The following is a 26,493-nucleotide window of genomic DNA, read 5'->3' on the forward strand; positions in this document are numbered from 1 at the left end:
CATCTGAAAACCTGGGATTTGTGTATGTGCATGTGTGGTGAGTTTTCCAGATATCAAAACTGTTTGGGGACTATGCTTCAAGTTACAAAATTGTTGGAAAAAAGGGTCCAAAAATGCAAGATCAAAAATTTGAGTAAAAAATATTGAACCCAATGAGCCTAAACATATTGAGAAATCATTTTAGCCATTGAGGTTTAGATTATAATAGAAAAACCACTCAAACTCCATCCACTTTCACTCCTGGGAAGAAGTCCTTCCTAATAAAACTCTTTTCAGAAGCACCATTCGCTGGTCAATCTTCTCATCCCAACTACCCTCAACATTTGTAGGGGGAAAAAAAAAAAAAAGTATATATATATATATATATATATATATATATATATATATATATATATATATATGGCATTCTTTCTTTGTTGGTACAGTTTTGTTTTGTTTGTTTGCATGCACGCATACATATTTTTAAGTTAGTTCATTGTCTCTTTTCTCTTCTACATGAACTTTCTGAGATACATAGAAAACTGCAGAAAGAAGGTCAACCTAATGCTGTGAATTTTAGGAAGGCTGGCAGTTGACAGTGACCTGAAATTAGCTAATTAGTAATGGTTTGGTTCTCAAACCCTATACATTTGGGGGAGTTCTCACATTATGGTAATATTTAATGAATTATCTTTACTATTGTTTCTCAAAAATGCAAAAGTGAGCAAACTACATTCAATCAGATTATATATACATATGAGATAATTTGTTGGCTTATTTTAAATACAATCCTAATAGTTTAATAATGTATTTTTCTTTATGTATTCTAGAATCTGGAAAGTTGAAGATAATCAGTGGTTATAGGAACAGCCCAATGTTAAATAATGAGGGAGAAAGACTATAATAATTGGCTCAAAATCATAGGAGACTAGGGCCGTCTACAGAGGAGAAAACAATCCTGTGTATTTCAATGTCTTCAGAGAGCATCACTGTATTGTAATCTAGTAAACAAATTCCTGCTCATCTTGTTGTCTCCATGTAGATGATTGTTTATATAATACTTCTTATTTCAGAATCTTATGTTACATTTTAAGACACTTTCCTTTTTAAATAATTCAAACTGTAAACTGTTGCTTAAAGGAATAGTCATCAGTAATTTGGAAAAGTCTATTGCCTAATGTACCCTTACAAGAAATGAAACATTACTGTAGCAACACATATTTAAACAGGATTTTAGGACTTTAATTCAAGCCGAAAAAATGAAAAGTGTGGAAATCAACTCACATATTCAAGGTGAGGTTGAGAACTATTCTAACCTCTATGTTAGTTCAGTCTAAAAGCACAAAAGTTACTCTGAGAATTTCATTTATCTCTGATGCCTTTGAGTCTGGATGAAAATAAAGCTGAAATCTAGAGATTTTTGATTATGTGGATTAATCCCCTTTTATACTAGAGTATAAATTATTATGAATTATGAAGAGCATCATTACAATGAGGTCAATATTAAATAACAAGACATAAAGTTATTTCTTTTTCTTCCCCCTTAGTCAATGTGATTGAATTTCTGAATGAGGACAGCCGAGAAAATCCATGCCTCTTTGGGTATCATGTCTCCTGCCTTGTGGAGTGCTCTTCTTTCTCAAGGAATTTTAGTCACAGACTTTAGCAGTCCCTCCTGAATTGAACTCATCTTCATCAGCTCAGCCTCAGAAAGAGTTAGAGGCTGGTTTATACAATGTTAGTGACTCTCTACAATTCATTCTTCAGAGGCATTTTATATGATGCATAAAACCCATTACAGAACCCGAGTGCTAATTAATGATTCCATTCTTCTCTCTTATATTACCTGATCAGCCACAGCACGGGCTAATTTGTCCATTCGAGAACCTGCTTCGGCAATTTTCTTGGCAGCATTAATGACATCAGATGTGTTTTTCAATGGGCCTTTGCCTCTGAAACAACATAAACAACATAATTAGAAATCCACTTTATGACAAGAAATAGACAAACCTACCATATTGTTCGTTCAGGACTCTGCTTTGTATTTGGCTCTGGCCACCTTCGAAAAATTTTGAATGTTTTCTGAATTTCATCTCAATTTCATCTCAGTTTCTCAGTTCCATCTCAATTTCCATGTGAATAATCTACTTCCATTCATCTTTAGGAAATATTTTTCTCTACTTTGATGCACATATTCACATTTTATTCTTTACATTAATTTACATATTTTAAATAGTGTTCCATTAAAAAGGATGATCGCCACAAGGACAACGGGAATTTAATACTGAAATGCTTACTACGTTTCTATGCTGTTATAGGTATTACTGGATTTGTCTTCATAACAAGGCTAGCAAGTAAGGTATCATCATTTCCATTTTAAAGAAGAGCAAAATAGACTAAAATGATGAACTCCTCTACGTTTATACAAATCATAAGTAAAAAATTCTAAATTTAAATCAGGGTCTAGCCAAAATAAACACACCTGCATTGTCTTTCATACCATGTCCAGCACCCTTATTACAATTTTAAGTCCACTTTGGCACTTTGACAAGCACTTGTCTCTTGTACATAATGGGGAACTGTTCAGCCAGAATTTTAGAATTCTGTTGAGTTTTTACTCTGGTAGGCTTATATGCTCCTGGTACTGATTTATGATGGAACACAAAAAACATTGTGTGACAGTAGATGTTTGTATACTTCCAAACCATTTTCACGTAAAGTATTCAATTAGGTGAACTGTTTAATATTACATGTCTTTTAAATATTTATCATAGAGGAAAAGAAAAGTGTGCTGCATCATAAATCTTTAAACAAAGTATATTATATGATATAACTTCTTTCTCTCTTTTGAGAGATAAATGATAGGCTAAATATACTTATCTTTTTTTTTTTTCCGCATTGCTACTTATCCTGGTCTCCTTATGTGCATCTAAAAATCAGTGCATTTTTTAATGCTACAAAATTACATTCCTATAGTTACAAATGTGATAAGATGTGGATAAAACACTTATACATAAGGTTATATAGAGTAGGCAATATTGTCATCATTACATAACAACATTTTAAGAAATAGAAGATTTAAAATGTCTTAAAATAATAATTGTAAATGAAGGCCATTTTGTTCAGTTTCCCTCCTAATTTCTCTTCTGAGATTTTTTCTTCACATTAGTCTAAAAGTAAAATATATTGTGTTCATGTCAAAGCTTAAACACACACATAGGGAAATTCAAAACACGATATTTCATTTTGCTGTGATAACATTAACTCTTCCACAAAGAACACTGATATTTTTCCCACTGGCTATTCAGCTATTTAAATACAGACAGAGATTTCACATATGAATTTTATTTAATATTGGATGAGTTAAAGATTCTGTGATACTCTGGCTTCCATTCTCTAACATTATTTTGTTTATTATCTCTAAATAAATTTTCCCTTGTTTCTGTTGTACATTTTTAAAGGAAAGTTTGGATGCAGAATCTATCAATGTTTAATGATGTTCTCATTATTTATTTTTATCTTTAACTTTCAAATTCTAAAATATGTTTTTGGTTTATTTTGGCAGTTTTATTCTAACCCATTCACACAGAGCTCCACCCTACTTGATTTTTCATTGTTAACAATCATATGTTTGTTTACTTCAAGAATTTCCAAGAGAGAAAGCTGGTTAAAAAATTAGTAAATGCAGATGGTTTCTTAGAGGACTTCATTAAACCTTTTAAAGAAGATAATCCCAATGCTATTTAAACTCATCCAGAATATAGGAAAGGAAGAAAGACTTCACAAGCAATTCATTAAGTAACGTAATATTGACATTATCAGATGTAGCTAATATAAATTTTATTTCAGGATTCTTATTTAGGTAGTAAAACTATTTATTTTTAAAGGAAGAAAAAACAAAGAAGTAAGCAATGGCAAGTGAGTTCTGGAATGGATTTGTACATGCTTGTAAGTGTTGATTGTTAATTTTTCAGGAATTTGGTGAGTCAGTTGACATGTTGGTAGCTTGAAATCTGCCAGGATGGGAGTGCTTATTCCATAGAAATACCAAATGCTACATAAGTGAGGGCTTTTCTATTCCCTAGAAAATCAACAAACCACTGTCAAAAGTCAAGGGAGTAGTTATACCCAGTAGAAAGGAAGGGTACTGTGATCTGGAAGAGGTATATGGGGTGGGGGACTGGTTTCTGAAGCTGCGTGATGATTATACAGATTACTTTATAATACTATTTAAGTTGTACATTTATTTTTATGCACTTTTCTATAGGTTTATATTTCATAAATTAAATATTCACTTATTTTTCTGTCAATCTGATGGATATGAAACAATTTAATTTTCATTTCCATGATGACAGAGGTGGCCAAGTCTCTTTTTATTATTTACTGATAATTATTATGAATCATTCATATAAACTTTTCTCTGAGTTGTTTATCCAAGTCCTTTGCACATTTTTCTATTGATTTATTTGTTTTTACCTAAATTGCTTTTTTCTGCTCTTTAGATACTTTGGATTCTGATCTTTTGTTAGTTATTCATGTTGCAAATTATTTCTTCCAGTCCTTTAGCCTGCATGCCTACTTTTATTACAGTTTTTTAATATACATTTTAATTTTATTGTGGTCAAATGTATCAATCTTTTCTACTAGAGTTTGTGCTTTTCACGTATTCTTTAAGAAGTTCTCCCTTTTGAAGGTATTAGCTAAAGCTATAGTGGTAATCATTTATATATATAAATATTCAATGCATTTATTGAATGTATATATTCAGTATATATTGCAATATATATTCAATACATTGCATACCTTAAACTTACACAATGTTGTATGTCAATTATATCTCAATAAAGTTAGAAAAAAAGGAAAAGTTCATCTTTGACCCAAGATAACAAAAATATTCTCCCAATTTATTCTTAAATTTAAAGTTTGCTTTTCATATTTAGATATTAAAGCCACCTGCAGTTTATGTTTTGTATATAAGGTGAGATGGGAATCACGTTCTTTATTTTTCCATAACAGTAACCAGTTGTTCCTGTAGAATTTATTAAAAAGTCAATTCTTTCTTCCAGAGTATTCTTTATAAATTTTGTACCTTTTACTTTTAAATTCTTCATGAGTAAATGTATTGCTTTAAAATATAAATATAAACTCACACATATTAGGTCAATTGATTTACAACAAAGCAGCCAAGAATATCCAATGGGGAAAGACAATCTCTTCAATAAATGGCAAAAACTGAACAGCTGCATACAATAGATTGAAACCACTATCTTGCACCATACACCAAAATTAACTAAAAATGGATCAAAGACTTAAACATAAAACCTGAAATCATAACCCTCCTAGAAGAAAACAGGAAGCAAGCTCCTTGGCATTCGTACTGATAATTATTTTTTGGATGTGACACACAAAGCGAAGGCAACAAAAGCAAAAATAAACCAGTAGGACTACATCAAACTATAAAGCTTCTGCACAGCAAAGGAAACTATCAGCATAATGAAAAGGCAACCTATGGAATACGAGAAAATGTTTGCAAATCATTGTCTGATAAGGGGTTAATAGCTGAAATATATAAAGAACTGCTACTCAATAGCAAAAAAGCAAATAATTAATTTTAAAATGGGCAAAGGATTTTAATAGACATTTTTCCAAAGAAGAAATACAGGTGGTCAACAGGTTCTTGAAAAGCTGCTCAGCATCACTAATCATCAGGGAAATGCAAATCAAAAACACAATGAGATACCACCTCACACCTATTAGATTGAGTATTAATTTTAAAAAGCAAAAAAAAAAAAGAAAGGAAAAGAAATGAAATGACAAGTGTTGGTGAGGATGTGGAGAAAAGGGAACCCCATTGTTGGTGGGCATATTAATTGATGCATCAACTCTGGAAGACAGTATGGAGGTTCCTCAAAAACTTAAAAATAGAACTACCCTATAACTCAGCAATTCCACTTCTGGGAATTTATCTGAAGAAAATGAAAACACTCAAAATAGTATCTGTCCATTGCAGCTTTTATAATAACCAAGATACGGAAACAATCTAAACATACATCAGTGAATAAATGATAAAGAAAATGTGGTATATACACAATGGAATATATAAAAAGAATGAAATTGTATCACTAGTGAAAACATAAATAAACAGAACAGATTGATGGTAACCTGAGGTGAGCGGGGTTGGTGAAATGAGAGAAGGGGTTTAAAAAGTACAAACTTTTCAACCTTAAAAGTTTACGTTTTTAAACTTAAGTCATGGGGATGCAATAATATTGTATTATATATTTAAAAAGTTGCTAAGAGAGTAGATCTTAGAAGTTTTCATCACAAGAAAAAATTTACAACTATATGTGGTGATGGATGTTAACTAGACTTACTGTGGTGATCATCTCGCAATATGTACAAATATCAAATAAAAAATAAAATGCAAATATAAAAATAGAAACCATTATAATTACACAGAAAAATAACACAAGAAAAATTGTCAACTGCCAGAGTCTAGATATTCATATGTACTTGAGGTGCAGATAAAACCATGTGCACCCTACTCATTGCCTCACGAGACTGAAATAAGAAAATTCTTTTAATCATCTAGAAAATCCTGAATATTTAGTATATGGTTCTGATCATCATGCAAGACACTTCTAAGAAAGTTTCAAGGCCCAGATTTCTTTGAGTATAGGATCCGTGACATAGTGTACTTTCCTCACATCATGAACAGAAGAAGCAAGGGGAATAGGAAAAATAGTTGTGTCATTTTGGGAGGTGGGTGGTGAAAATTACTCATTTCCTTCTGCTTATGGACCAGGTTGGGTAGCTGTCTTTACTAGTAGTTGGGCAGTAACTGTGGAGTAATAACCAGTATGTTTAAAAGAAAAGACCCTGCATTCAGCTTATGTAGCAAGGGTAGCATTTCCTTTTAACGCCATCATTGCATAGGCTGGGAGTGAATTCTAAAACTCCTTTAGACATCAGAGCGTCTACAGCAGGGCTGTCCAGGAGAATTTTTATAATGATGGACATGTTCTATAATTCTGCACTGTCCAATATAGTAGCCCCTTGTCACAGGTGACTATAGAACACTTAAAATGTGCCTTGTGTGAATGAGGAACTGAGTTTAATTTTATTCAATTTTTATTCTATTTTTAACTTTACATTTTGAAGTATTTATAAATTCCCAGGAATTTGCAAAGGTCCATACAGGGATATCGTATACACCCTTAATCCAGCTCCCTCCAACTCATCAAAGGACACAATCAACAGAGTAAAAAGTCAACACACAGAATTGGAGAAAATCTCTGCAAATCACATATCCGACAAGGGGTTAATGTCCAAAATATATAAAAACTCCTATAATTCAACATTAAAACTCAATCCACCTGATTAAAAAATGAGCAAAGGACTTGAATAGACATTTCTCCAAAGACGATATACAATGGCACATCAGCACATGAAAAGATGTTCAACATCACTAATCTTTAAAGAAATGCAAATCAAAATCACAATGAGATATCATCTCAAACTCATTAAAATGGCTACTATAAAAACAAACAAACAAAAATCAGAAGTGTTAGCAAGTAAGTGCAGAAGTTGGAACCTCTGTGTACTGTTGATGGGAAGGTAAAATGGAGCAGTTGCTATGGAAATCAGTACAGTGGTTCCCTTTAAAAATGAAACAAACAATTAATTACCATATAACCCAGCAATTCCATTTCTGGGCATATACAACAAAGTACTGAAAGCAGAATCTCAAAGAGATATTTGTACACCTATGTTCATCACAACATTGTCCACAATGGCCAAAGTGTAGACTCAATCTAACTGTCCAACAATGGCTGAATGGATATACAAAATATGATATACACATACAATGAAATATTATTTAGCCTTAAAAAGAAATGAAAGTCTGACACAAGCTGTAACATGGTTAAACCTTGAGAATGTTTTGCTAAATGAAGTAAATCAGTCACAAAAAGACAAATACTGTATGTTTCCACTTCTATGAGACACTTAGAGTAGTTAACTTCATAGAGATGCAAAGGAGAATGATGGTTGCCAGGGGCTGAGTGGATAGAGGAATGGGGAGTTAACGTTTAGTGGTACAGAGTTTCTGTTGGGAAAAAATGAACATTTTCTAGATGTGGATGGTGATAATTGTTGCACAGCAGTGTGAATGTACTTACTGCCACAGAACTGTATACTTAAAAATGGTTAAAATGGTAAATTTTATTGTATATATTTTTCACCACAATAAAAAAACAATTAATTTAAATAGCCACATGTGGTTAGGGGCTACTCTATTGGATGGCACAAGTCTAAATGAGCCACAGTCAACTGAATAATGTGAAGTGGGTATAGAAACAACAAAAAAATGGCCAACAGAAAAAAAAAAAAATCTAGCTAGCTGGCTAGCTAGCTATCATCTATGAATCAATTCATATACAACATATGTATCAGACCCAGTAAAAGACAAGATCAGAGTTTAAGCCTTCCAATCATTGGACGGCAATGTTGAAAAAGGGAATGGCTCCAATGGCTGTAGCTCCATCTCAGAATGATGGCTTACACCTTTTGTGTTTTCCTACCTCAGACCAGAATCTCTATTTTGGGTGTTTTAAAGGTGCTTTGAGGAATTTGTGACTTTAAAGATAGAAACCATCATATTGTTCCATCTGGAACATGTTTTCTGTTTTATTGGAAGGAACATCAAGCTGTAGAATTGGGTCTACTATATAGATATGTGTAACCTTTTGTCTTTTGGTAATAGGTGATACTTATACAATGTTTGGATGGTTTCCCAGGAAATAGTAAATCCCCACCACCACCCCCAAAAAAAGAAATAAAAAGAGAGGCATGCAAAACTATCACTGTATCACCGCTATCTATAATTGACCAACAATTCATATTTATTTCATGAGAAGATAGTAGGTGTTAATATGAAAAAACAGTGTGTTCATACATTCGAAGTTAATGTACTCAATACCCCAAATCCTCCAAATTAAAAAGTTTTATTTGCTATATAGCTTTCTCAATACCTCTACCTTGTCAATATATAATATGACTCGCCAATAATGAGATATAGTATATAAAGAATGAATTTGCAAATGCATTGAATCACAGAAGCCTCCATTCAGAACCAGGGTTTCATAATATGTGCTTGGGAAATATTACTTTCACCAATCAGCTGAAGCAGTTTGAAGACAGCACAGTAGAAAAGTTGAATGAATCTTGAAATTAATGCGGAGTCAGGGGTGACTACAGGGATATGAGTTGAACTATTTAAGGCAGTGACATTTATATTATGGCCTTGACATTGAAGTACAAATGTGAACCCAATTGACTAGAAGGCTAAGGGTTAATACATGTAGACTTCAGATGGCAAACTCAAGATTTTTATTTTATTCTATGAAAAGAGGAGCTAATGAAAGTTTTGTGCACAGGGAGCTGAATGGTTGCTCTTTAATGGCCAGATGTGGTGTGGCATGGACAGACAGGACTCAAGAATTGAAACTGAAAGACCAGTCAGGGAATACCTAGGCTGAGGTAGTGAGTATCTGAGAAGAGTGGGGTGATTATATGATGCTTAAGTCTAGTCTTCAGTATTTCACAGTTCGATGTACCCTAAAAGTTTTGTTTTTTTTCCTTAGCCTGTACCCTGTTCCTTTCAAGATGAGAATTTATAGTTAATCTCAAAAGACAGCTTTGTCTCTTGCTATACAGTTACACTTAGGTTTCTTTCCTGTGCTGCTGTCATCTGCACACCTTTCGTTATTGGAACACAAGACTAGCACACGCTGTTTCTTTCCCAAAAATGACATGAGAATTATGGATTTACCCTATGCATGACAGTGCTTGTGCCATCGCCCATGAGGTGGAAATCAAGAACAGCAAAAAGACATGAGGCATAGCAGTTTTATCCTCCAGGAAGAAGTTATTACATAAATAATGAGGCAGAGCCTCTCCAATTTTAATAATAATGGTGTGCATATCATTGAGATTACTGAATCAAATTAATAAGTTAGCTACTGATAAGAATAAAATACGATAATAAATGCAAGAGCATTTGTTTCGCATTCGCATTCCATTTAAACATATGATTTGAGAAGAGTAGCCGAGTTTCAATTCCTTTAACTAAGACATAATAGTACACAGAAGCTATCAGAGGTATAGAGCTGAAAATATTATTCCTCCTTGAAGTGGAAAATGCAAGGTCAATAATAATAATACACATGATCAAGTGCAATGAACTTAGCTGAGAGGCCACAAAGAAAGGCTCAAGTCAGCCACCTCTTTGTAAAGGAAGAAGCTCGGCAGATAGAGGCAGAAACCTTAGCTTCCAGTGTTCTATTTCTAATGCACACCCTTTTCTTTTCTCTGGTCGTTAATTCCTGTACTCCTTCCTTTGCCCTCACAAATGGGCACAAAACTATTCATCAGGCAGGGGGACACATGATCACCAGTAGCATCCTAGACATTTCATTATTCAAATCAGCATCAAATGATTATATGAAATCCCTAGGAAATTGAAGCGGCCTTCTTTTCACTTTTAAAACTATACTTTGTCTAATACAAAATCTGTCTTATTTAATATCTAACAAGACCTCCTCAAACATCGCTCTTCCTTGACCACAGTTATATATAATGTAGATCATTATAAAATGTTCTCTTGATCTAAACTAGCAACATGACTAAATTCATTATTCACTTTAAACTAATGAGAATATTTGTTCAAGTGATGTTATTAATGGATTGCATAATATCCATCAGATAAAGTACTAGTATAATGTTGAAAGCAAGCAAATTAAGTCATCACTGCCCTTGAAAAATAATGACTGAGGCTTCCATGATAGTATGATTTGTAGGAAATTCAGGCGTAAAAAATAGCTCAGACACTTTTTCCTATTATTAGGTGTGTGTGTGTGTGTGTGTGTGTGTGTGTGTGTGTGTGTGAAATAAATCTGTGAAGCTAAAAGAGACTACCTAAATCTACAAATTTGAACTTCTAATGAATACAATGACATTTAAAAGTCTCAAAGGTCACGCTCATAGCAGTAAAATCACTCCAGTGAAGTAAAATAACAATTTCAAAATATTTGGAGAGAGGGCCAAGCAATGCCATTAGTACATTCTGGCCAGAGGCAAAGGGTAAGGGGGATGAGTCAGATACGTTCCATATTTTATTATAACCTGTAATTAATCACAGGTTTTTCTTATTAGAAGCATTCAACAATCATTTAAAAAAAAATAATTGTCACCCATAAGGTGATGTTTAGACATTGCCGTATATCTTCCATAGCTTTAGTAACAAATACCTTGTGGAATTATTAAAACACCTTTGGTCACACATGTCTACGTGTGTCTGTGTTCCCAGGGGGAAAACATCTACAGTACAATCATAGCTTATATTTGTATGGCAGCATAATTTACAAATGTGTTACCTCTTTGGAATTTAAAACTCTTCTGTGAAATATATAAGAAAAGCATTATTTCCTCATTTTGCAAATAAATAAAGACAATAAGAGACTGGTCCAAAATCACCTGATAGTTGGCTCAAAATCCAGGGATCTTTTCAGTGAGCTTTGCTTTGCCTTGGTTTGACCTTTGTGAGGCAGGAAGGACAGAAATGTCACCTCCCTTTACAGAGGAGACTGAAAATGCAAAGGCAGAAACAGCGATGACCCCAGATGAAGAAAAGGCCCCTGACAAAATTCTGACTGGCGTCTTGATTTATTAAAACCATTGCTCAAAGCAAAAGGGAATAAAACACATATATTTTGTAATTAATCTGTCAAAATTATGGAATCAGGTTGTTGAACCTGATCCTTTGAATGTAAGGGTAAAAACAAGCTAAAGTTAGTGCTAGATCATGGGCTAACATTAAAACAGATTACATGTACACATGCACACATATGTATAGATAGATACTTTTGCAAAATAGCACAGATCAAAAATGAGTCACCCAATCCTCAGGGGTTTGATTTTATGACTGATGCAAGATAGATAATTAAAACAATAATAATTACAAAAATGAATCTGTTCTCCTTAGCAAAAAGACCTATCTGCTAAGAATTAGGTTCCGATCATTTTGACTTACACATGTAGATTTTATAATACCAGCACCTTGCTTTCATGTAATATTTTCATTTTCCAGCAAGCTCTTGCATGCTAATATATACTGCTAGGCTTCTGGGTTTAATGAGAAAATGTCCATCTCCCTGTTTCTGGGCCTCACCTTGTGAAGTCTGTCATTTCCATCATGATCATACACATCTGCTTGGCCAGCACAATTATATCATTGCCGCTGTCGTCCCATTTGGCTACTTCAGCATCCAGCTTGCTTTTCTCTTGGTGGAATATTTCCACCTGCTCGGCTATTTTTGCCTTCTCCTCCTGTGGTAGTTGCGCCATGATGGCCTGTGTGGGTTACAGAAAAGTGTGACTAATTAATGGTGACAAAGGAAGTTCAAACAGTAGGTTGACTCTGCCTCCAGCTCATGACAAAATCAGACCCTGACAAGATGTATAGGCTGCTCCACCATTCCAGAAAGTGCCCTCCATCCCCAGAAAGACCACACACAGACATCTGAGAAGGTCCCCAAATTCCCCATCCCCACGCCCACATACAAAAAATATGGAGATCGAAAGGTGCACACACTGACAGTAACATAAGTTCTCTGTTGCTTTGATGACACATGTTTGTTCAAAAGAATCTATTCTTGACAATTTTTATATTTGGTCTCTGGAAACTTTTACTAGATGAAAGAACACATCCCTTTCAACACCAAAATCTGATCAGAGAAAGGAAAAAAGGCCTTCTGTCAGTGAGGAATTTTAAACACTATCTGAGCATTCAAGTGGAGTGCGGTGGAGTGGAGTAGGGAGACTTTCTATGAGTGTTAATGATGGAGATAATGATTAGATGCCAAACCCCCCTCCCTACCTCGGGCATTCCAGGGATGGCTTACCTATTCCAATCCCTCATCTACCACCTCTGTGGAAATCCTGAGATAACCATGGCTCTGTATAAAGTCTAAGAGTGTGGTGGGATAAAATATAAGATTAGGAAGCAAAGGTTGATTTCAATAAGTTGCTAGGTAAGGGAATGTAGAAAAAGAAAGTCAATTCTCATTTTTCATGGATTCTTTATTTGCACATTTGCCTACTATCTAAAATTTATCTACAACCCCTAATTAATACTTGTGGTACTTTCACAGTCATTCACAGACATGAACAGCTGCAGAAAATGAGGAACACACATGTTCCCAGATGAGGTTGAATAAGGGATTCTCTGCCTTCTTGTTTCAGCACTCACACAAATAAAGGTGTCCTTCCTGTGGTGTATTTAGTTCCACATTTTCCACATCTTTGTACTTTTTGTTGGTGATATTGCTGTACAACCCCAGAACATCACCAGAGTGTTGCCTAGTAGCCCCAAGCACACAAGAAGGCTGTGATGTGAAGAAAATACCTGTATTAGGTGAGCTTCATGTCAGGCAGGAGTTATAGGGCTCTTGGCTGTATGAAATCAGTGTAAGTGAATCAAAACAAGAAAGTAAGATATTTAAACAGATGCACCCATTAAACAAGATTATGTGTGATTGACTGAAGGAAACATTGAGACCAGCAGCACTCAGGAACCTAACCTTGAATTTCCCCTAGGAGCAATGATTCAGTAGTTGCTGATTACGTGTTCATGATGACTTTATAGAACATACAAAGGTCTGACAATTAAGTTCATCCTAGAAAAAGTGCTACATATCTCATTACTGAATGTCACTATGATCACCTTTGAAGTACTCCCCTTGGGAAGATATGCACTGACACGAGTGCCTAGTCCACCTTCAAAGCAATTTTGGAACTCTTTCTAGAATGGCTATCAGAGCTGTTGTCATATTACCCTTGATGTCCTGAATGTCATCAAAATGTCTTCTTTTCAATATTTCCTTTATCTTTGGGTAAAGAAAGAAGTCACTGGGGTCCAGATCAGGTGAGTAGGGAGGGTGTTCCAATACAGTTATTTGTTTACTGGCTAAAAACTCTCTCACAGACACTCCATGTGAGCTGGTGCATTGTTGTGATGCAAGAGCCATGAATTGTTGGCGAAAAGTTCAGGTCATCTAACTTTTTCACACAGTCTTTTTTCAGCACTTCCAAATAGTAAACTTGGTTAACTGTCCAGTTGGTACAAATTCATAACGAATAATATCTCTGATATCAAAAAAGTTTAGCAACATCGTTGCAACGAGTTCATGAACTTAATTGTCAGTCCTTGTAAGTACCACAAATAAAGAGAATCAACTCTATTTATTAAAACACCATTGATGTAGCAGTCCCTCAGTGAAATGTTTGACATCACCTGGTTGCATCTTCACAGAACCAAGTGTAACTTGCTTCACAGAAGGAACACATGGATAAGAATGTAACCCCTAGTATCCCTCTGGTTCTGGGATACACGTATTCTCCAGAAGAGAGACCAAGAGAACGTGATTTGGGGACCTACAGCATTTGCAAAAGACAAGTAAAATAACACAAAGTATTGCTTCCTAAATTGTAAAGCTCCTCCTAATGTGAGTGAATCATTAGAAGGAGAGGTAGCTGATGTCTAATGGAAATATCAGCGACAGAAGCTCAGAAGAACTGGGCTCAGCCAGCTTCTGTCACTGACTTGGGCTAAGACCTCATTACTATTCGATCATGTCCTTAACATGTTCAGATATAAGAATAGTAAACAATTATCTCAAAATATTATGGTGGACAACAAATTAAATAATAAATGTGTTAAGTGTTTTATACAAACAAAAGTAAGCATGTTTGGCTATATCATTAACATTATTTTATCATCATTTCCGTATTAGTTTTCCTTTCCAGCTACCCCTCTAGCTAATTACTTAGTTACCATCAAAGAGAAGTGATGGTCCCTTCTCTTTGTCTATGTGACTCTCTATAAATAGACTGATATGATTCCTTGAGTACAGACATATGTGCTGCGTGCTGTGTACCATGCTAAGTCTTATGTATGTCAAAAAAACTTAATCTACTTAATCATTCTATAAGACTAACACTATCATTAGCCATATTTTATTAATGATGATACCAAGGCCCAGAAGAATTAATTACATTCCCAATATTATACATCAAATAAGCTGTAGGAATAGGATTCAAATCCAGGCCAGCTAACACCATGCTTCACCATTATGCACATGGATCACCATGCAGCCCCATTTAGGTTAGACTCCGCACAGCAGTCTCGGCCCAGGGGGACAAGTATCGCTGAAATCACCAGGCTGTCCACCAGACTGTCCACCAGGCTGAGCATCCTAGAGATGAGGGGTAATCTGTACAGAGTAAGGGGCATCTTTATCTGATTTGCATAAAGGTGTCCTTGGACTACGTAGCAGCTGCCCGGACACTACATCTTACCAATAGACAGCCATGTCTACCAACTCCATGCATGCATGTATGTGACTATATATAAATAGTATGTGAGTGTCTGTGTGTGTGCATGATTTGTGTGTGTGTGTGTGTACACAAATTACAACCCATATTTAAATAGCCAGCCTCGTACAAATACTATAGTTAAAGTATTTAAAATAGTATATTTTGAAAAATTTTAAAAGTACTTTTAAAAACTGTATTTAAAACGGTGGTCAATACACAGAAGAGTTTGTTATAAGCTCACATATGCAATATTTTACTAAAATGAGGCAACTATTTCCATGCATTTGAGATAGGTTTGGATTTGCAGAAATTGAATACTATGTTCTTTTTTCCTGAAGCATTCCTATTTGAGGATCAAATGCTGTCCTAGATTAACTTGTCCTCATTATATAAAATTGATAATTGTGTTTTACCTAAACTTCACAAGTCCTAATCAGTGCCATATAAGGCATTCACTAGGTACTTCTCTTTAACAGAATCTATAAACCTAACCTGCAAACCTCTAGACTCTACATTCAACCCCCAAATGGAAAGCAATGAACCTTTCATTGTCCTGAAAGGGTTAATTTGTGCATTGAAGGGTGTACACTTCTCCGTGAACTGTATCACTTGAGTTTCAATGGTGCGATTTAGCATTTGAATATTAACTGCTTTGCTCATTTCTCTAATTTCTATAAATGCCCTACCTCTGACTTCCCTCTGAGCTTCCTTAGGGTAGGGGCCTCAGCATCCTGTACAGAATAGAAGCTTAATAAATATCTTTTGATTTACTGCTTAAGCATTTTTCCACTTACTACATCAACATAGTTAGAGAGGAGTTATCAGAACAGACAAACATTTCTTAAGGGCACAGTTTTGAAGAAACACTGGCCCCTTCAATGCAGATTTACAAAGGAAGTTGTTATTTTGACTCTAGGGGTGCTCAACCCGCATAATGCACTTAATGGTGTGTGACTGGGGCGCAAGTGTCATTACATTTGCTTCTGCATATGTAGCTATCTATGAGCCGAAGTCTCTTCCAAAATATTTTTAAAATGCTCTTGGCTTTTAAAAATTCATACTTGACCTTTTCTGAAAAGGGAATTTAAAAAAAAAAAAAAGGTTATCTATAAACAGTAGATGGTACAAACTGCAAAATTTGCAAGTTAATCAAATTAAAATTCAACATATGAGTTTTAATTAGACCTTATCATTGTAACTCAGCAGTTTGAAATGTTAACACATTAAAGCTATTCTAGGTAAGGAAAAAAAAAATTAGAGGCTGCTTACATTGAAATCAAGTTGAATACAAAATAAATAACATGCAATTGTCCATTCCCTCAAATTCAGGGAACGTGAGAAAAATGATTTTCATGGCCAAGAGGAAAGGGAACAAATCAGCGTTTCTGTTTGTGTGATGTGATCACCTGGGGCAGTCGTAGTTTCTGCTGCTTCCCGTTCACAATACCAAGCACATCTCTCTAGATCGCTGATCTGGTTGATCTGAGGGCTCAAATCTGTGGCATCAGAGACTTAAATCCACAGTTTTCTACCCTGCGCCCACCCCAGGTTCCCAGCCTTTCCTCTGAACAGCCAACCATTTTTTTTTTATTAATGTTATAAACTCTACTTATCAAATAAAAGTACAAATCACTAATCCACGTCAACAACCACTCAACCGAGAATCATTTCTTCAATTTAAACCTCAAGGAGCTTTTGATATAATTATTTTTCCAATCTCAAAAAGAAAAATGACTTTTGAAGTCTATGGGCTTCCAAACTGACAGGTGTTGGTTTCTTACACACCGAGCAAGAGTCTGACATTAAGGTTTCAAGAAGATGAATGTTCACAAATAATGAGCAAAAGGGCTAACACTCAACGTACCCGTTTCGATTCCCTTGCATATACAGCAGGTTAATAACTAGAAGTTGTTAAGGTGTAGGTCCTATGAATTTACCAGTCTCAGGCTGTGAAGTGAGTTGGAAAATTGAAGTAATTAATTCCATTAATTTAAGTAAAAAATTTCACGACTGCCTCAGTCATCCAGCTCTTTCAGTTTAAATCATTTGGCCCCTCTTCTAATGAATGACTAGCTCATGCTACATGTATCCTCATCATCTCCATCCACTTAACATTATGTGGCAAATCCTGTGATACATTTTATCACCCAGTTCTCCAAATGACATTACCAGGTAGCAGCTGTGTATGTAAACACAGAGATGAGGCAGGGAGAGGTTAAGATGTTGCCCAAAGTCACACAGCTTGGCTGAGCCCGTATTTAAAATCAGGTCGGCGTGACTCGAGATAATACATTCTGTCACCAAGGTTAAGTGCCTACGAGTTGTTGCTGACCAATTTTAGCTCTATCATCCTGTGAAGAAAGGGATTATAAGAAGTCATGTTGAGGATCAAAAGGTCTGATCCCTTCAGGATTTTATCAGACCAGGGTATGACTATTCTCATTTCTCCTAATTGCAATCTCCCTCCCGTTGCCTCCCCTCCCCCCCTCTCCTCCCTTTCTCTCTCTCACCCTCCTCCTCCCCTCTTTCTCATAAAATGTTGTAGAGAAGCATCAGATAGGGATACATAAAGGAAATAAACACTCTAACTTCAGACTTTGAGAGTAACGTCGGAGTGGGTACTAAAAGCTTTTCTTCCACTTTCACCTTTTAGATTAATTTAATATTTTCAGAGAGGAACGTCTAAATGAGAACACAAAATAAGGCCATTAACAAGGGAGGCTTTGCTGCTGGGAAGAGCAACTGCCTCTGTCAAAGACCACTTTTGCCTCCTTCACGATTTGACCAAGTTAACACTTCTCTGGTCAAAAGTTCAACCATCTGTGTCATCTCAGCAATTCGATGCACCCTCTTATTTCCAACTTACAGCCATAATTCTATGCCTCTGATTTGTCATCATATAATTACAGGCTAAAACAAGCTGACTCAATAACTAATGCTGTCTGCTGCGAGTTAGTCACACAGACCAGATGATAGATCTAAAAGACAAATCAGCAAGTGCTCGATTATAGGGGTACTTTGTTCTTACTATCCTGGACATGTTCATAATTCACAATAAAAAAATTTCAGAAGAGACTATTTTCTTTTCACCCATTGGGTGAAGAAATAATAGATGATATAGATGGGTGCCATTTGACTTTTGTTTCCACCTGTAATTGACTCGGTGTCTAATGTAAGAAAGATTCATGAAATGGAAGTACAGTGGGACTGTATTCTCCCTGTAAAAAGTGGGACTAATTGTTATATTTTGAAAGATGGTGATTATTATATAAAATATGATAAGGGTTGTACAATATTGCTTGGTCTTTGAGAAAACAAGTCAACAGATACTGGGCTGTGTAAATACTGAGCTGCAATCAGTCAAATTGATTTTGAACTGATTGAAGTTTGGATGAATTACTCAAACTTGCCCTTTGTCATTGACATAAAAATAAAATGCTTGTTTTACTTAATTTTGAAGATGAATGACTTGGTTGATGAATTAGTTTAGTATTATGCCAACATAGGCTCAAAAGACTCTCAGCTTAATGAACTTCCCAATTTTCTACATTGGGGGCAGAATTAAATAAAGCTTATAAGAAATTTTAAAAAGTAGAGGGCTTCCTACTGTTGTGTGTGCTTTTCGACCTTCACCAGCCTGTGATCGGAAGAGATTTCTCTTCCAAAGAATAACGTTTTTCAGCCACCCTTTATTGAGCACTTAATATATGTTTGGTATTATCCTCATTTTTTTTTTTTTTTTTTACCAATATTAACTAAAACTTCTGAAGAGTTCTATCACATACGTTTGCTATGCCCATTTTACAGATGACAGGACTGAAGTTCCGGAAATTCAGCAACATGTAACTGAACACGGTCCTCACTCTCCTCACTCTATGCTTTAAAATTCAAATCCAAGTCTTTCTGAAATCAAAGCCGGACGTCTTTAATATTCTGGCTGTTACCCTCACATTTCACCTAAACATGTCCATCTATATTTTCTGGATTATTTAATTGTTAGATGAGACGATCGGGATATAAAGCACAGAAGAGAACTTAGGTTTTTAAGTACAAAGACTCTCTTGACTCAGCACAAGACTTAGTCTTCTTTGACTCCTCTTTATTTTAACCTCTAATTGGTTGTTTCTTACTCTTCTTTCACAGTTTCTAAGTCCCTGTCAGCTTTCTGGTGTTTCCTATTCCTTATCCTAATTTATCACCTCTGTCTCAGCCTCATGTTTCCTATCCATGATCTTTTCTGCCATTAAACCTAACATAGAAAACTAAAGTACCTAATTCTCAGCTCTATTATAATTGGATTGCTTTTACCCTGTGGCAATTGAGCTTTTAAAGAGAGGAGAGTCTCACTCTCTTTTGTAATTCCCAGGGATTTCATCTTTTGCCACGGGTCTTGACTACCTGCTTCTGCCCTCAAGCAGATACAGCTGATCAGATTGGTCAGATTCTAGGATCCTCTTTGGAACACTTGTGTTAGGGGACAGTGCCCCAAAGTGTTCAGGAATCTTCAAATGTCAGCCAGAGCATTCACCTTTCTTTGCTTCCTGCTAGATGACTCAAACTGGCATATTTCTAGTATGTCTCTATAATTTATTTTTCTATCACATGGAAGACAGATTTAGGGCTACTGCCCTGGCCCAAATTAGGTATCGGGGAAAAAAGTTCTCTCTCTATTCTGATAGCCTTCAGGCAATTTCAAAAGAGGTGGTCTTATTTATAGAGACCCTAGGCCAGAGTGTGGAGCAATGACAGCCCAGTGAAAAAGGAGTACTTTAATTCTCCATTTGTCATTGCCTCTTGTGCTGTTAACAAGCTTGGAGACTTCAAGACACACGAAGGTGTCTGTGCCAATGTGAGTTCTGGACTTCCTGTGTCCTTGGCTGTTGTGAACCATCTAATCGCAATCCCCATTCCCAACAAAATCCGTTATACACGTAAGTGTTTGCTTTGTTGTGGCTGCTATGTTTTGAGTGATGAAGAGACAACTGAGTTCAAAGGAATCAGAAGCAGTGGGGGTTCTTTCCATTACGTAAAATGTGAGTTGTTGAAAACAATGCCAGATGAGAGCACAGATTCCAGAGCCATGAATCTGGGATTCCAAGTTCCTGCAAATCAGAAATTCCCTCAAACCAATTTGGTGAATGCAGCCACTGGGCCACAAACCACAGTCCTGGATGTCCACTCACCCGTGCACTCTGCCCTGCGATGAGCTGGTCGTCCTCGGTCTGAACACTTGTCCGACTACGCACGTCATAATCTTCCTGCTCAAAGTCAGAATCGTCCTCTAGTTCTTCTGGGGTCTAACGATACAAAGGAAAAGAGAAAAATCAGCCTACATTAAATTGAGAAGCTTCATTGCCACCCATACACTTCATCACTTCAAAGGCTGAGTAGCCCCCGGGAAAGAGAGCTTGTAGGGGATTACACATAGGGGGTTACGTCGGCAGGTATTGGCTAGAATGGAGTCAGAAAAATCAAGCTTCCCTAATTGATCTCTTTTTAAAAAATGCATTTTGTGTATTACTTCCTCCTGTAGGTGTAGCAAGTCTAACTCTTGACATGACATGCTTTCTAATTGTAAGAAAAAGTATATTTGTGTGTCATTTCAACCCATACAAAACTAAGATAGAGGTGAGGCATCATTAGTCCTTGTGATTTTGAAACCAATTGATTCAGAAATATTTTTAAGTGATTAATAAATTACTGCATACTCACTAAAGATTAAAGAACTCTTTCATAAATAGCATCGTTTAGCTCAATACAGCATAATGAAATACGTTTGGAGACTTCAAGCAGAACCAGGGTTTTCTGCCAATGTGAGATCTGGGCATTTTATGCCCTGCTGTTGAACCAGCTAATCGTAACGCCCAACTCCAACAAAATCCATTGTACATGTATATGTTTTCTTTCATGTGGCTGCTAGGTTTCAAGGCATAGAGAATTCTCATCTCTACTGAGAAAAGCAAGGTTCCGAGAAGGAAAGTATCCAAATGTCTCTGAACTAACTAATAACAGAAGTAGCATTTAGACCCAATCATCCCAATGTGTCTGACGCCATATTGCTCTTTCTAAGTCGTTTTGTCATTGCTATAGTTGTTTCTTTTTTTCACATTTAAAATCAGGCAACAACTGGAGGTATGGAATGGTTTTAAAGTGAGCAGAGTTAGATGAAATGCTGTCCAACATGTAAAGTCAGAGTTGGAGAAAGGATATCAATGAATCCATAAAACCAGAAATAAAAAATCCCTCCCCATTTTTAATGACAATAATAATAGACAACATGCTTTAAGTGCTTTCCATGCGTCTCTCACTGCTTTCTCGAAGTGCATTACATACTCTACAGTTTCTATAACAGCCCTATGATGTAGACACAATTATCTCCATTTCACAGATAAAGAAATTGAGATGTGAGAGGTTATATCTTTTTCAAAGGTTTCGACGTCCGGACAGTTTGAAGCATGGACTCTATACTATCGTGCATTGTAAATTCTAAGAGGATGAACTTAGGAGGTGGCAAAGGACGGTGCACAAAGGAAAAATGGTGCAGTAGTGTCAGATTCTCAGCTCAAGTGTCATTAGGCTTAAAGCCGCTGGTCACCCACAAACTGCCTCTTGGCACACAGTGGCACCATCTCCCAGGACTCTATCTTTCAGAAGGAAGGAACAGACCCCAAGCCGCACTGATGACGCAGTTGCTCATTCCCCATCCAAAAGGGCACATTTTTATTCTTCTGCTTTCTTTGGCTACCTCAGTGTAATTAATTGGGTGTTGTTATTGATGAAGTCTTGAGATTGGTCAGACAGCCATAAAATGGGGTCCTTCATGCCAATATCACATTCTACCTCGTAATTTCCCAAGCTTTGTCATATGCCTCCTGTTTACCTTCTCTCTCATCATCAATCTCATTAATATTTACTCAGTTATCTACAGATGATCAATTTTCTTTCACAGGAATGTGAAAAGAAAAGGGAAACAGTTTTGTTCCCACATGTTATTAGCTAAAGCCCGGTTAATAACCTGGGCAAACCTTGGGTCAAATAGCTGAGTGTATTCTCATTGTGGAAAGAGACAATAATCTCCAATCATCCTTCTCTCTTCTGGAGTGTGCTGCAGAACAATTACAGCAAGTCAGTAAATTCTGCTGACAAAGGACTTGACAATATTGCACACACTTTTCATCATTAGTTTTTGAAAAGAAGAAAGAAAAGTGAAATGGAAAACCTCACTCAACGGACAAAAAGGAGGCTATGACAGTGCCTATGGGACGGTGTCCAACATTTCAGAGATCCATGTATTTAGCAGATGAATCTGGCAGCAGAAGGCTAATAATGATGAGCTTTTATTCAAGTGACGATGGCTCAGAAACTAAATAAAGTTCAAAAATGAAAAAAAAAAAAAAAAAAAGCCTAATAACCTGAATATAGAGCCAGGGGACCTGAGTATTCTTGTGCTAACTCTGCCACTCATAAGCTCTCTTTGCCAAGTCACTTCGAGCTTTTCTGCTCCTCTGTCCCCTCACTCATAAAATGGAGATAATAATCACTACTTGTCCTGCCTGCCTCATAGGATTCCAGAATCAAATGTGCATGAAAATAGTTTGTAAACGATAACAGTGAACTAAATAAGTGATAGTGATAATTATTATGCTTAATACAATATATATCTAATAATAATAATAATAATAATAATAATAACAACAACAACAAAAACAACAACAATCATTTTTACCACCCATTATGGCCCAGGCACTCAGCTAAAGGACTTAATCATTACAGCAACCTACTGAAATAAATTCCATCCCCATTTTATTTTAAACAGGTGCAGAGTTATTGAGTAAATTTTCCAAGGTGTCATACCTCACAAGTTCAGAGTTCCAGGGCCATGTTTTACCCATCACAAATACCACAGGCAAATTGATGAAATGAAAATATTTTCTTGTGCCTTAGCCATGCAGCAAACCCATTCAAGCCACCAATGTAAACAGTTCTATGCATGTGCAGTTTGCTAATTTCATGTAAATGTGTCTCCTACGCATGCTGTTATTTTTTTTGAGTTATTCATTTGCAAAAGAATGAGTGTTATTTTGGGGTTGGTCAAGGACCTCCACAAGTTAAAAGATATATGGAAAAATAGTGAGGGTCTGCAAATGGGCACAGAGATAATCAGACTATATCATTAGATGGTGTTATAGGGTAAAAAGAATAAATAAAATATCTAATTCACTGGACTGGAGGCAGGAGACCTAGGGTCAAGCTTCAGTTCTGCCCTCTGTTCTCTCAGGGATGGCCTTTTTACAACAATGAAAACCCTCAATGTCTTCCATCTCATTCAGTGTGGTCCTCGGGCCACAGGTGCTATTCCCTCTGCCTGGAACATGCCTCCCCTAATACCTGCATGGTATCATTAGTTCCCTGGTTCTACTATTAGCTGTTAGATTACGAAAGTGGGTCTTATCTGTAAAATGGCACAATGAAAGTATTTGGCCCTTAAAATCTCTCCCCTCTAAGAGTCTATGAGAGTAACTTGTGTGTATTAGGGAGGCTCAAAAAGCTCATGTTAGTTGTCTGGCATCACACCACACATCACTCTACCAGCAGGATCAATCTACCTGCCTCTGGTTCCCAATCAATTGCTCAATCTCTTCTATAACAGCTTCTATAGAGAAGCAAAATGAGAAAAAGCTGAAAGATTTAGAGCTGTTTCACCAGGACATGTGAAAAATATATTAAGGATCATTTAAAGGAAAGGCTCAAATATGAGAATTTCATTGGGAGCAGAAAGATGAAGACATAGTTTGGCAACTGCAACAGGAGAGTTTGGGTGATGCGTGAACAAAGATTTCCCAACAGAGCTCTATATCACTGGAATGGACTGGAAACTAGAAAACAGAATTAAAGATTTCCTAAAGCTGATATAGAACAGAATCTCCTCAGTCGAGACTCATTGGTCACTGGCATCTCTATCCTGTATTACTCTGGCGGCCTCCTAACTGATCTTGCTTCTGCCCTTGCTCCATAGTTTCTCTTCTCACCAATACAGCCAGGATGGTCCCTCTAAGATATGTCAGATCATGTTATTCTCTAGCTTAAAAGCCTTCAATGGCTTCCATCTCATTCAATATGATCCTTAGGCCACATGTGCCATTCCCTCTGCCTGGAACACACCCCTCAACCCTTAATACTTTTATGGCTTATTTTCTCCTCCTTTTCCAAGTCTCTTCAAAAATGTCACCCAGCGACCACCCTTCATAAAACCCACACTCATCCTGAGCTCTATTCCACTTACAATACCTTGGTTTTCTTCACAGAACATTAACTGGCATATTACATCTACTTATTTGTTCTCTGTCTTCCACCAAAGGACTATACATTCTTTGCATATAGGGACTTTGGGCTATTTGTTCACCTCTATATTCAGGACACCTCCAACAGTGGGGCATGTAGTAAGCATTCAACAAGTACTTGATAAACGGATGACCAACATCGAATTACCAAATAAATAAAAAATCGTACTCAATTATTTCTAATTAATTGAGTTAAGAAAACAAAACTAGGGACCTATGGAACCATGTTGATTAACTGGATAATAGCAATCTGTAATTGGTAGATCAATTCTGTCACATAAATTGCTTTTATAGTCTCTTCAACCCTTTATTTTCTATGACAAATACTCTGACTCCAATCCCTGCAATTCTAATAATATTGTTGACTTATTTGACAAGTTCTATTTCATTGACTGTATAAAGATAAACTTCATCCCAGAAGGATGAGGAAAGAAAGTATTTCCTGGGAATCTACTAAGGCCAGGTCTATGATAGCACTTTATACCTAATGTAATATTGGCCACCATTTGCAGATAAGGAAACGAGGGCATAGAGAAGGAAATTAGCATAAAAATTACCAAAATATATTTAGGCAATAGATTCCCAAACTTTATTGCTTGCAGCACTCTCATTGTCTCAGTAATTTTTTTTTATGGTGCCTTTAAACTGAAAAAAAGAAAATAAATAAAGAAAAAAATAAAATGAAGAAGAAGAAGAAGAAGAAGAAGAAGAAGAAGAAGAAGAAGAAGAAGAAGAAGAAGAAGAAGAAGAAGAAGGAGGAGGAAGAAAAAGAAGAAAAAGAAGAATACTTCAATAAATAACAAGAACAAAAAACCTAATAGTTCTGTTGATGAAGCAGTTAGATCAAAAAAGTGAATTAAGTTAATTGGACCTAAGAACTTAGTGTCTGTTGCACGTTATATGACTTCCCAAACCTTGGAATACAAATGAACATCCACTGAGCTTGCTTTATAAACTATTTTGTTGTTTAATTATAGTTGGCATACAATCTTATATTGGTTATATTAGTTTCAAGTGTACAATATAGTGATTTGACTTTTTTATACCTTACAATGTGATCACTCCACTAATTGTAGTACTGTGTTTCCCTAAAATAAGACCTAGCCGGAAAAATCAGCTCTAACGTGTCCTTTGGAGCAATAACTAATATAAGAGCCAGTATTATATTATATTATATTATATTATATTATATTATATTATATTATATTATATTATATTATATTATATTATATAATATTATACTGGGTCTTATAGTAAAATAAAACCCAGTCTTATATTATATAAGACCCGGTGTTCTATTATAGTAAAATAAGACCGGGTCATGTATTACTTTTCACTCCAAAAGATGCATTAGAGCTGATTTTCCAGCTAGGTCTTATTTTTGGGGAAACACGGTAATCATCTGTCACCATATAAACATATCACAATATTATTGACTATATTCCCATTCCCCTTTTCTCCCATCTCCCTACCACCTCGCTTCTGGTGACCTTTCCTTTGGTTTTCGTTTCTATGAGTCTGTTTTTGTTTTGTTTTGTTTTGTTTGTTTTGGTTTTTATTTGTTGGTTTTTCTTTAGATTCCACATGTAAGTGAAACCATACAGTATTTGTCTTTATCTGCCTGAGTTATTTAACTTAGCATGATATTCTCTATATCTATCCATGTTGTCTCAAATGGCAAGATATCATTCTTTTTTATTGCTGCATAATATTCCTTTATGTAAATATACATATCACA

At 35.9% G+C, this 26,493-nt stretch overlaps 1 protein-coding gene across 8 annotated transcripts in view; it reads right to left on the reverse strand.

Moving 5' to 3' along the window:
- Nucleotides 1-26,493, reverse strand: part of CTNNA2 (catenin alpha 2) — a 1,050,986-nt gene that overhangs the window by 40,148 nt on the left and 984,345 nt on the right. For all 8 annotated transcript variants that reach the window (XM_019750020.3, XM_074332253.2, XM_074332251.2 and 5 more), the window contains 3 exons: nt 20,598-20,711; nt 12,209-12,390; nt 1,826-1,931 (listed from right to left, as the gene is read on the reverse strand). In XM_019750020.3, coding sequence (XP_019605579.1) covers nt 1,826-1,931; nt 12,209-12,390; nt 20,598-20,711 — 402 coding nt within the window. The remainder of the gene's footprint in view (nt 1-1,825; nt 1,932-12,208; nt 12,391-20,597; nt 20,712-26,493) is intronic.

Source organism: Rhinolophus sinicus, chromosome 2, assembly GCF_057876585.1.
Source record: "Rhinolophus sinicus isolate RSI-liver-muscle chromosome 2, RSI-T2T, whole genome shotgun sequence".
NCBI lineage: Eukaryota > Metazoa > Chordata > Mammalia > Chiroptera > Rhinolophidae > Rhinolophus > Rhinolophus sinicus.